This window comes from Acartia tonsa, chromosome 4, assembly GCF_053477335.1.
Source record: "Acartia tonsa isolate MP-2025a chromosome 4, ASM5347733v1, whole genome shotgun sequence".
NCBI classification, from domain to species: Eukaryota; Metazoa; Arthropoda; class Copepoda; order Calanoida; family Acartiidae; genus Acartia; species Acartia tonsa.
The window spans coordinates 42283453-42296813 of NC_137263.1; the positions used below are offsets into that span (position 1 = coordinate 42283453).

General features: G+C 31.5%; 1 protein-coding gene across 1 annotated transcript in view; it reads left to right on the top strand.

Annotated features, from left to right (window-relative positions):
- Tsp (Thrombospondin) overlaps positions 1-13361 on the top strand; it is a 33620-nt gene that overhangs the window by 17871 nt on the left and 2388 nt on the right. The window contains exons 13-23 of the mRNA XM_080158265.1: positions 172-245; positions 4904-5002; positions 6621-6730; positions 7167-7786; positions 8256-8390; positions 8662-8734; positions 10943-11143; positions 11553-11622; positions 12003-12052; positions 12376-12432; positions 13151-13197. Of these exons, the coding sequence (XP_080014391.1) occupies positions 172-245; positions 4904-5002; positions 6621-6730; positions 7167-7786; positions 8256-8390; positions 8662-8734; positions 10943-11143; positions 11553-11622; positions 12003-12052; positions 12376-12432; positions 13151-13197 (1536 nt within the window). The remainder of the gene's footprint in view (positions 1-171; positions 246-4903; positions 5003-6620; positions 6731-7166; positions 7787-8255; positions 8391-8661; positions 8735-10942; positions 11144-11552; positions 11623-12002; positions 12053-12375; positions 12433-13150; positions 13198-13361) is intronic.

The following is a 13361-nucleotide window of genomic DNA, read 5'->3' on the forward strand; positions in this document are numbered from 1 at the left end:
AATTGAAACTTTTAAAAATAACAAAATAAAAAAAAATATAAATTGTACAAACATCTGTAAATTAAAAAATATGATCTAAAATTATTTAAATTTTAGTAACTCGTCTAAACGATTTAGCGAATTATTTTTTTTAAGAATCCAACTCTGAAATCCATAAACACTATATTTTAGAAATGGTGGATGTGTAGAGAATTCAGTTTGTGTAAACACTGATGGCTCTTTCTACTGTGGACCCTGTATTTCAGGTAATATTTAGTATGTGTGTATACAGATGATTATTTCTACTGTGGACCCTGTATTTCAGGTAATATTTAGTATGTGTGTATACAGATGATTATTTCTACTATGGACCCTGTATTTCAGGTAATATTTAGTATGTGTGTATACAGATGATTATTTCTACTATGGACCCTGTATTTCAGGTAATATTTAGTATGTGTGTATACAGATGATTATTTCTACTATGGACCCTGTATTCTTTTGACCTATGAGTTAAACTATGTGAAGCAATGCAGAAGAAGTTTCTTGGCCATTTACTTTTTTCCTATAATAGTATTTAACATGAAAAATATTAACAAGAATCCATAAACAATAGCATATACATTTTTTTGGTCTAAATAGAAAGTGATTTCCAGGGAAGCATTTATTTTGATTAACCAATGATTAAGGTTTAGCCACTATTTAACTTATTAAACAGTTATAGAGACCAGTTAAGATCTTGTGGACCCCTAAACTGATTTAAATTTCATTTCCAAAAGTTTAATAATGGTCCTCAAAAAGTTTTATTCTTTTTCTTGGGATATTTTATTGAATCTCCCTAACCTAGAGGCTAGTGACAGAGCCACCAATATTCCTTTATAGTATGACTAGCAGAGTACATACATATTTAAAGAAGATTGTGTACAATTTATCTTTCCTAAATCAAGATTATGGACAATATGGACAATTTACAATGCATTGCGGATATATTTATTTCTCAGCCCTCAATACCAACCAAGGATGGGAGGGATAATCCTTAATTCAATATAAATTAGATGGATGTATTGTATTTACGTGTTTATGAGTTCATTAAGACCTCTGAAACTGCAATCTCTAGGGCTCTGTTGCTAAGGGGGAAAGGTGAAACTCAAAAGAAAATAAAATATTTCCCTCCCCTCTACCACCAAAAATAATAGCCTTAAATAATAAATTGAAAACACAATTATACACAATCGCACACACCCAACAAATTAAGTATGAACATATTTATTTACTTATACATATGTCTTTATTCTTGAAAAAGAAGAGTCTTCCTACCTACTTGCCTCTATTTACGATGACAGGCAGGTTCAGAGTTTGATTTTGCACACTCACAGTGTACGTTAATGGGTTTTAATTTATTTTTAATTCAACCTTTAGAAGCGCTATTTTTTATTGCAGGGTCATTAAACTGTTAAGTACACTGGTAACCAAAGTTGTATAATCAGGTTATCTTCTTTGTTGGTTCAATGTTTGGTTCTTTAATAAAACTTTGTTTGGTTTGTTCATAATTATTAGTGTGCACACTTCTAAACCAAATAGTTTTAATCTACTAAAGGGGTAATTTTCTCATGCATCTTTCGGGATATATATAAATTTATCATTCATTGTCCTATCCCTAAATATCTCTGTTTGGTGGTCATTTGCCCATGTACTTTTTAAACTTGCTTAGATATTCTCGGACTACTGGGTTTCTGTCACCCCATTCGCAGATGAAAATACACAAAGCTTTGTCAGGGGTAAGGGGATGAACTTTGTTAACCCCCTGTCAAACTTTTGAATACATATAAAAAGTGTAGCTATGCTACATTTATTATTGTAGAGAGGGTCTATTTTTTTCTTAAAAAATAACAGTTTACCCAGTAATCCGAGAAAGTACAATGGCAAATAACCAATGCTTCTAAAAATTAGGATTTTTTGGTATTTATTTTCGTAATTAAAATTATTTAGAATTTGTTAAACCTTAAAAAATCATGCATGGTTGTATGTATACAGAATATGTAACTTAAAAGAGTTGCCTTAGAGAAAATCTAATTTTTGTAGACACACAAACAAACCATTCAATAATCTCCCCTTGGTTTAGGATAGGTGGGAAGAAATAATTTTATATCTCAAATAAACAGGGAGGGAGAAGAGTATTATAAAATGAAAATGAAAAAAACAATTGGTTAAATTTGTTATTAAAGAAGAGTTTATTTTATTCTGCCTTTTCTAACAATAACTCTTTTACAATTATACAACTTTTTTTCTTTTGACTATATTTTTTTCTGGTGATTAAATTTATGAATTGTTTTTAAGTACGTCTCTCCTGCTTCTAATTTTGTCAGCAAAATTTTATACAGGAAAGATATTTGTAGTGTGAAGCAAACAAAAAACTTTAGTCTTGTGACAATAAGCGTGCGGAATGAGGGTGTAGGGGGTACCACACCCCAATTAAAATTGAAAGTGGGAAGGTCTTTCTATCCATTTTTTACTCCCTCAAAAAATTCACCGTTCCGGCAAAACACATAAGGGGTCAAATAAAATATTTTTTTATAATATAACAAGTTACCAACTGGCCTTGCCCAAAGAATTGTGGGGCTTTGCCCAAATAGGGATTGGGGGAAGGATTAAGAATATTCATAAATTATCTAGGTTCTTCTCTCAAACAGTTTTGGTATACTATAGGCTTCTTTTAAAATAGATCTACTGGATGTAGATTGAAAATGTAATTGTATATCTGCTATTTGTAACAGTTATATTGACAGCAAACTATAAGAAGTTAGATAAATTGTTTATACCTTGCCGATATAGATACAAACTTAGTTCAAAATTATTTAGTAAGGTTAATCCTTAAAAAAAAATCAATTCTATTTCTCTATCAAAATTTTTCGGTATCTATATATAACCAAAAAATAAGACCTCTTTAACAAATGAAAACAATGCACAAAATATAGTCAAATGTGAAGGGGTGTGAATTTTTATGTACACCCTCCTTAGTCATCTTAGAGGGGTGTACAAAGCTTACAAGGGTGGGGTGGTGGGTAGTTGAACTTGGCATAGAGAAAGGAGGTTTTGAAGTTTAAAAATTGCTAAACTATCAGTCTCTAAATGAAAAATCTAGGAAAAATAAAGAATAAACAGACCTGTGTTTTATAAGCTTGGATTAAAACACATATTTGTTTGTTTTTCTTTACATTGAAAATATCTTGGATTGTAATCTATCATTTTATTTTTACAACAGAAAACTAAAAATAATCTAGAAACCTATAATTAGTTTTTTGTTCCTATTAAAAAAAATACTATTAAAAGATAGAAGGCGATAAATTAGTAACTTTTAAAATCTGTTAATTATAAATGACTGTAAATTACTAACTGTTGGGAGGGGTAAATACCCCCCCCCCCCCCCCCCACCTAAAAGTAAAGAGCAGAATTTTATTCGACTTTAACAAAGTAGTGTAATATCAAATTTTAAAACAAAATCCTGGTCTCCAGTATACTTTCAGTCAGCGGCTCCTTTGTTTCCAATTTTTCACTTACAGACTTTGAGACAATTAGTGATAGTCATCTAGCACTATTAGAAGCTGAGATAATAGGTCAAGGCCAATATTAATATTAACTAACTTAATTTGCAAATTTGATAATCAATATGACTAATTTTACATTAATTCTTTGCTCGGGTAATTTTTTTTAGATATGATCACAATGCACACCCTTGCTAATTTATTTTGCGACCTCATTGCGGGTGTCAATCAAATAAAGTATATGAGAGGGGGAATAGGAAGTTATCTCTGTGAACTGATCAGGTATTTATTTTTTATTCTTAAATTAAAACTGAAGAAGGCTTGACATCACCTACTCTCACTCTCAGGTGCAGTAATCAAAGGTGGTAATATTCCCCTTAAGGTAAACAAATAAAGATTGACAAACTATTTATCATTTTGTACCAACCCTCTACAAATGGCTGTATACACCCTTGGAATTTGGATAATGATGCATAACTATATGTAATAAAGGAACAAAGGCACTAGGTATTTAATTTAATGGCGAAAATTATAAAGCATTTTTTTCTGCACAGACATGGATATATTATTTGTTTTACTGTATTATGCGTTCTATAATAAACTTTTTTGCTATTTTCTTTATTTGTTCAGGTTATGTTGGTAACCAGAATATAGGATGTAATAACCATCATGGTATATGTCCTGATATAAATATATTATATTCAGGTTATGTTGGTAACCAGAATATAGGATGTAATAACCATTATGGTATATGTCCTGATATAAATATTTTTATATTCAGGTTATGTTGGTAACCAGAATATAGGATGTAATAACCATCATGGTATATGTCCTAATATAAATATATTATATTCAGGTTATGTTGGTAACCAGAATATAGGATGTAATAACCATCATGGTATATGTCCTGATATAAATATATTAAATTCAGGTTATGTTTGTAACCAGAATATTGGATGTAATAACCATTATGGTATATGTCCTAATATAAATATATTATATTCAGGTTATGTTGGTAACCAGAATATTGGATGTAATAACCATCATGGTATATGTCCTAATATAAATATATTATATTCAGGTTATGTTTGTAACCAGAATATTGGATGTAATAACCATCATGGTATATGTCCTAATATAAATATATTATATTCAGGTTATGTTTGTAACCAGAATATTGGATGTAATAACCATCATGGTATATGTCCTGATATAAATATATTATATTCAGGTTATGTTTGTAACCAGAATATTGGATGTAGTAAACATAATGGTATATGTCCTGGCATAAATATTTTTATATTCAGGTTATGTTTGTAACTAAAATATTGGATGTAGTAACCATCATGGGATATTTCCTGACATAAATATGTTATATTCAGGTTATGTTGGTAACCAGAATATTGGATGTAGTAACCGGCCAGGTATTTGTCCTGATGGCACAGAATGTGATGAGAATGCTGAATGTATCAAGCCACTAGGTAAGTGTTATCAAGCGCTGGAAAGTGTCATGTGTGATGTTATAAAAATCCATCTCTTTTTTAGGGGTTTCCTTTCCAACTTCTTTTTTCAATTTTTTAAAAATTTTGTTTAGCACTATTTGGATGTACAATAACTTACCGTCCGTTGTCTTATCCATTAAGATCCCATGAATTTTCTTATCTTATACAATGTAACCTAAATGTGATATTGCAAATAAGCTACCTTTTAAACTTTAATTTTATGGCTTTTATTGCAAAAAAAATATTTTATGTTTTAATTGAAATTATATAAAGAAAAATAAGAATTACAACATCACACAAAAGGTAACATCTTGTTATTTAAAAAATAAATAAAATTTCAAAGACTCCTACAAAATTGAACAATCCAACTAAGTTGACAAAAAGTAACTTTTTGAATTAAAGCATAATTATGTAAATGTAATGCAAACACGCATAGACAAAATTAAAGAGGTGGTTTGATGAAATGGATTTCATCAAAAATGAATAAGAAAATCAGCAAAGTAGAATAAATTTCTTAATCTCAAAGAGCTTGTTTAGTTCTCAAAATATATTCCTATTTTAAAAGGTCATAAAAAATCTAAAAATCATTTTAATTTTTGCACTCTTAACCATTAATTCGCAAAATGATTTATTATTCAAATGGTAAAGGGTGTTTGGTAAAGGTTGTTAAAATTAAAATCCTGAAGGAGTAAATATCCTTCCAACCAAAAAAGGACCTGTTTTATCAGTTTTATCTACCCATTGCAATTTTCGATTTATCTTATTTGTTGGGTCATATCTTATTGAACACGAATAACCAAAATTGTCTAAATTTGTCAAGTCGCATTGAAACTAACACTATCCAAAGTATCAAAACTCTCTGAATACAGTTTATTGAGCTATCCTTAGAAGATTTATGAAGTTTGAGTAAAAAATAACATTTAAGTCTGAAAAGTTAGCCAGGATGTGTCAACCACTTTTTTAACAAGGATGATATAATCCGAAAGAATTAAGCTAAATTTATATTTAATAGTAGATAATACCTAAGTATTATTGTGTTTTTAGAACTTTTACAAATTCAATAAGAGACACAATTACTTAACATCAACAAAGGCTAACTGACAATAAGACACAAGTAATGAAAATGATTGGCTATAAATTTATTGAGAGATATAAAAACATATTTGATACAATTCTTAAGAAATAATCTTAATTATACAATATTTTGATTTAGAAGAGAAAGGGAACTTTAAATATAAACAGAGTAACTATATATTTTCGTAGGCAAACAAAAAAAGGCAAAGAGGAGCTTTGTTGCATACAAGGACTATAACATTTTCTATGCCTAATTTCAGGAGACTCGACAAAGTGGCTGAAAAAAATGAGCCTTTTCAATGGGTTTTCTTTCCCACTTCTCATCTCCCATCACATTTATGACGTCTCACGGCTTGTTTTTTTCAGCCACTTTGTCGAGTCTCTAATTTCAGAAATTCAAATGACATTAGACATGGCATGCTTTTTGTTAGTCAAATGTTGGTCCTAATAATATTCGGTATTACTTAAAAGTACATTACATAAGATTTATAAAGAAGCTTCACCACGAAAAAATATTCTTCAGGCAAGAGTTTCTACGTGTGCAAGTGTAAGATTGGATGGGCAGGTGACGGCAAAGTGTGCGGTCCTGACAGAGATCTGGACGGATGGCCGGACTTTGATTTACCTTGCCAGGTTAAATATCATTATAAAAATCATTAAAGGACGATACAATTAATGTAAAAAATATCATATCATGTATGAAGTTGTTCTGTAAAAAAATTTACTTATTACATTTTGTATTGGATTCTTTATTACAACACCACCTTAAAGCCTCTAGGGGCTCTTGAGTAAAAAGGGGCCCCCTCTGCGTAATTCTAGTTTTAAAAAGATGTAATTTTTTTTTTGGGGGGGGGGGTTACTTTTTTCTATTGAATATGTCTCTCAGGAGGATGGTACCCTTCCCAAAAAGAGTAATAAATCTTTTTCGGATCTATGAGAAGCTTTATCGTAAAGGAGAACCATATTGGCTCAGCAGTTAGTGAGATCCTTCGCTACACTCACCGACAGGGCACATAGGTACACATCCTCTTACATTTATATAAGGATTTAATATCTTGGTATTTTATAGGAGGAAAAATGCAGAATGGACAGTTGTATTGAGACTCCTAACTCTGGCCAAGAAGACAGTGACGGTGATGGTATTGGTGATGCTTGTGACGACGATGCTGACAATGACGGTATCCCCAACACTCCTGATAACTGCCCACTGGTCGCCAATCCTGACCAGTTTGACACAGATCCTGATGGAACAGATATGAGAGGTGATGCTTGTGATAACTGTCCCTTCCTGCCCAATCTTGACCAAGAAGATACTGATAAAGACGGTCTTGGCGACGCTTGTGATCCAGACAAAGATAATGATGGAATCCTCAACGAACGCGACAACTGTCCTCTTGTCTTCAATGAAGATCAAATTGACACTGACGGCGACGGCTTTGGTGATGCCTGCGATAACTGTCCAAAGACACGTAATCCCGATCAAGCCGACGCTGATGAAGATAACTTTGGTGATGTTTGTGATACTAATGATGATGCTGACAGAGATGGTATACCTGACACTCTGGACAACTGTCCCAAGCATCCCAATGCTGACCAGCACGACATGGATGAGGATGGTATGGGTGACGAGTGTGATAGTGATGCTGATAATGATACTATTCCTAACCAGAGAGATAACTGCTGGCTCAGGTGATTAATTATTTATTATTGTGGACAATACTTGAAATGTACACTTTAAGTTCTTTCTCTGGTGTAACAACTCTGTGAAAATTGGTGGTATTTATATTTTATTAGGGGATTTCGTTTATTATATGGCTTATTTGTGGCTGACATACTATCAACATGCTAGTTTCTTTTTAAATTTGTATTTTTACATCGTATATATGGCTTTTATAATAAGTGATCGTAGCTGACATTTCATTAAAATATATATTGACAATCTAAAGACATTATAGCTACTTACTTAAGTTACAACGGCACAATTTTTTTAAACCTACCTTTACCCAACTTAAACTAACCTAACCTAAGCTAGACAGCTTCAGGATAGACATCAATCTAAACAGACTTATATTAATTTCAGCGCTTTTAGAAATCCCACCCCCCCCCCCCCCTTAATCATTCCATACAATATTATTAATTTTAATTTTTTTGTTTTTAGATTTAACCCTGACCAGGCTGACAGTGACGGAGATGGTGTGGGAGACATCTGCGAGGATGATGCTGACGGAGACAAGATCATGGACTTCTCCGATAACTGTCCTAACAACAGCAAGATCTATGCTACAGATTTCAGGTAAATTTATTTTAGGTAGTAGGAGGAATGGATATAGAATACTTGGATATTGTGAGGGTTTTTTGCATACCCTGAGAAATTTTTCTCCTAGCTGGCTAATACCCTCCTTATGACTTTAAGTTGACGAAAAACATTTCCATTTCACAATATTAACGTATTCTAATTTATCCAATGTTGTAGTAGGTTTGCATTTACACAGACAGATATATCAAGAGACACGAAGACATCCTGTTACTTTAAAATGGCTAATTAATGTTATATAACTATTTAGAACTTATCAGACAGTTGTCCTGGACCCCCACGGTGATTCTCAAATTGATCCTAACTGGGTCATTTATAATAAGGTAAACTTTAATATACGTATGTATTACATCTTAAATATATAGTTTTTAAAGACAGTTGTCAGCGGATAAGTAAATGATAAAATGATCTAGCATTAACTTAATTAATATTAAAATAATATAAAACATCTTTAAAGTATTCAAATTTCAATCTATTATAATTAAATACATTTTTACAAATGAACAGAGAAATTTTGCATAGGCTAGAAAAGGGATGGGTTGCAGGGAAGAGAATGTATCAATCAATATCTTATCCCTTAAGATCCCTTTTAGGTTATGTTAAGGGTCACACCTGATTTTTTTTATAATCAAAGCTCCAGTTGTTATTCCTTTAAAATACGACCAAAACAGTCATATGGCTATCTGGTAATGTTTCCTAGATAAACTTGTACACAAATTGTACCTAACTTTTGAAAGTATAATGTGTAATGATAATATGAAATCGAACTAACAATTTAAACATGCCAAAATTAATTTATTCCTTCGCACGGACGGACAGACGGATATATAGACGGACCTGTAATAAATGTAGAAAAGCTTCGCTTTAGCAGGCTGGAGAATTGTTATTTGTTTTTATTTATTGTTGTGTGCTAAAAGTTTATACTTGTTTGTTTATATACAAAACTTGAAAACTTTTACAATATCATACTTCACTTTTATTATAATAAATTTAGACAATATCTTTTTTCCATTAAAACGTCTATTCAACCCCTAATATATAAATCCCTAACCCCCCCCCCCCCCCTAAAGATTATTTATATAGGGATTGGGTTTTCGTTTAATTCCTTTTCTCGTATTCATTCGAAACCGGTGGATAGGAACCGGTTCTCATCCATACGAAATTCCTTTTCTCGTATTCATTCGAATCCGGTGGATAGGAACCGGTTCTCATCCATACGAAAAAACTATGTCTAGCATCGAATTATATCCATCTTTCTACGAATATAAAAAAAGAATCTCATAATTGTACATTCAATATCCGCGAAAAGGCGTTTATAATACGATGCGAGAAATAGTTATTAACATTCTTAAAATTTACAAGCTTCCAAAGACATTTACACCGTAGCCACTCTTGAATCAAATCTCCTAAAATACACCTTCCACACCTACCTGCACCCCCCCCCCCCCCTCCATTCTGTAAGGCCCTTTTTGAATTATATAGGAAAATGATAGAATTCATTCAACTAAATTAATCTAATTTGTGAATTCAGCTTTTAACATTATCAAATTTATTCCTCTATGTAAAGAAAGTTGTTATCAAAAATGTTTTATTGTGTACTTTAAATATTTCCATCTAATTTTAACTTTGCTCCTTTATAAGAACGAGGCTGTTTTACATTTATATGTTGTCTGTTTGTACGTCTTTGAAGGTTAGCTTTGATCATTACGTCAAGCATGTTAGAATTGTTCTATCAATGTTAAACCTTGCATAAAGGTTCATGTAACAATAAGGGTAGTAACCCTTTAATTATTACAAGCTAAAGATACTGATTTTTTTTGCTATTTTTACATAAAGTTTTACACCAAATTTATTTAAACTTCTTCAATGCTAAAAGTGCACCAACTCTTTCATTATTACTGTTTTTTATTTAATTGCCTGATGTTTGAGCTTCTCTTTTATGGATGTTATCATCCTTGTTACTATTACGTTTTCACTCATTCAATAGAAATCTAATTTTAAATTTCTAAATTTATCATAATTATTTATTTTTACTACGTTCTATTTGAGAGAAATTTTATAATTGAGCACACACAGTTATTTTCTAATTAACTTTTTCTCTCAAAAATTATTTAATTTAAAATTGATTTAAAAACAAGTTTATATTTCTAACGTATCAGAAACATAAAAAGCTTCCCTGAAAGGCAAATATTAACAGCCCTGAAGGATGGATGGATAAGTGGCGTGAACAGGGTTTTGCCATGGGAAATAAACCTTAAGAAGTTTAAAAAGAGGACAGAACCTCTTCAAACTTATTTTTAAATTAATTGAAAGTATATGGTTGGTATTTTTTCTTCTTTCTGCCAAACTCATGCGGGGACTCTAACTCTCTTAGGGCATATACCTGGTGCATACCAAAAATAATCTAACTAACCAGGCTACCTTATAAGTTAAATTACTTTCAAAATTAAGGAAAAGAGGTTCATTGTTTTCAACAGGGCAAGGGGAACCGTGAAAAAAAACTTAATTAACGGTCAAATATATTTTTTAAGGGAGCTGAGATTGTACAGACCATGAACTCTGACCCTGGACTCGCCGTTGGCTTCCACAGATTTGGCGGCGTTGACTTCGAGGGAACTTTCTTTGTTGACACCGAGATTGATGACGATTATGTCGGATTTATCTTCAGCTATCAGGACAATAATCAGTTCTATACGGTTATGTGGAAAAAGAATACACAGACATATTGGCAGGTAGGATAAAGCAGCTAGATGTTTTGTGCCTGTTCTTGGTGGGATTAAAACTATTTATCGCAACAAACAAACAAATATGGAACCTGTTTTCAATAATTTTATGTTTAATAGATTTGCCCTAGATTTCAGAAGGGATGGACCATTGGACTGTAGAGTGAACTGGTACCAAATGTTTTATAAACACGTTATCATAAGCGCTGTCTTGGGGTACTTTTATCAATACTTGGTAAAACTTAGCAATGTCTGAACTTTCCCACTAGTGAAGACGGAGCAAAATTTGTTTATTATGATTGGGAGTGTACATCAATTATTCTTTTAATGTGTTATACCTTAATTTCCTAGCAGATACAAAAAAATTTGAAAACATCCTGATTTTAGAAAATAAAATAAGTATTTTTGCTTTTGTCAGGCAACTCCATTCCGAGCTGTTGCAGAACCTGGAATCCAGCTGAAGCTTGTACAGTCAGAAACTGGTCCAGGTAGGATCATACAAGTAGGACAACTTTCATAAGTGCGAAGCACAAAAATAAGGATGGACAAACAGACAAAGTAAGTTATAGACCAGTTGTTTAGTATAGATATACATATACCTGTAAAGAAAAAAAATCACGAAATCTTTTACATAGAATATATATTGGTCTTTTCCATGACCGACAGACTCACGGACCAAGTAAAATCTTTTCTGGATTCTCATTGATAAAGGGAATTAAAAAATCACGTTTTCCCAAAAATTGTTCAGACATATAGACAGCTATACAGACGGAATTTTAGAGTATCTTTTCTATTAAAAAATATTAAAGCATTTTTTCCTATGTTATTGGTCATTTTTTCAATAATCTAAACAATAATTTTGTTTTAGGTCAATTAATGAGAAATTCTCTGTGGCATACAGGAGACACAGACAGACAGGTAGAATTGATTTATGCAAAATTTGTTCAAGATTCATAATCCTATTTTTTCATGAAGAGGCGCTGTATTAATAATGGAATATAAATATATATTCCAATATGGCTTCAAAACCGATCAATGTCCGCTGAAATAGAGCCGGTTTTTAGACAATTTTTCATGAAAATTTTAATAAAAATCATAAAATTTTTCATTTTGATATCTGCAGAAAGCTGTCTGTAATACGATACGATAGATAACTACAACTGATTGTAAATAAGATAATATTAAAGTTATCAATAATATTTTATTATTCTAAAACACATTTAAGTAATTTGATTATTTAGGTTAAACTATTATGGAAAGATCCCAGAAACCAGGGATGGAGAGAAAAAACTGCTTACAGGAAAACAATTATTTTTATTCATTTAATTTGGGTTGCATGAGTATTCAACCTACATCTCCAGATTTAATTTTTGAAATACAATCGCTAAATCAATAAAAAAGGAAAACCTATCTTTATCTGCCGTTCTCTTGATCTTAAGTAAAAAATTAGTTAAAACTATTGACAGGGTTACTATTTTTTTAACAATTCAATAATGCACTTGTTGTTTTGATTGAACTTCAATTAACGAGATAAAGAAAACTTCAATATTATTGGCTTTCTTAAGACTTTGTAAAATCGGAAGATTTTTCTAAACTTAAGCTTTTAAAAGTTATGCATTTATAAAACTGCTAGTGTTTATTGGTGCGTTTTTATTAACAAAAGGTTCCTCTGCTGCATTGTAAAGCACTTGACAATATTTAAAATAGGGGAAATGCCATGGCCCAAAAACTGTCACAATGCATAAAAGAATTTCCATTAAAAGGATGTGAACTTAAGGGGGCGCGTCAATTTACCAATCAAATGACGCTTTTTTCCTTTGAGTATGTTCATTATTTAGAGGGTGGACACCTAATAGATGTATACACCCTCCCGACTTTATAAATTACACCACTCTAAAACACTTTGCACGTCACAAAATTTTAGTTTAATAGGAATGTCAAGGTTTTCAGGTACGCTTAGTGAACCCCCCATAGCCCTATCTAAATAAAATAATGAAAATAATTGTAATTAAAATTAGATGGTTGTTGCTTCACCGTCCCAAGATTGGTCTTATCAGGCTGAGGTAAAATATATTTTTTTACAGTTGAACAGTTACTCCAGGGATCTCAAGGGATAAGATAATAGACGCTAAATTGATGTACAATAACAATAATTAAAAAAATTACACATTTTTTTAGATTAAAATTATTGGTGTAAGAGTTTGGATACTCATTGTTCAAACCAACA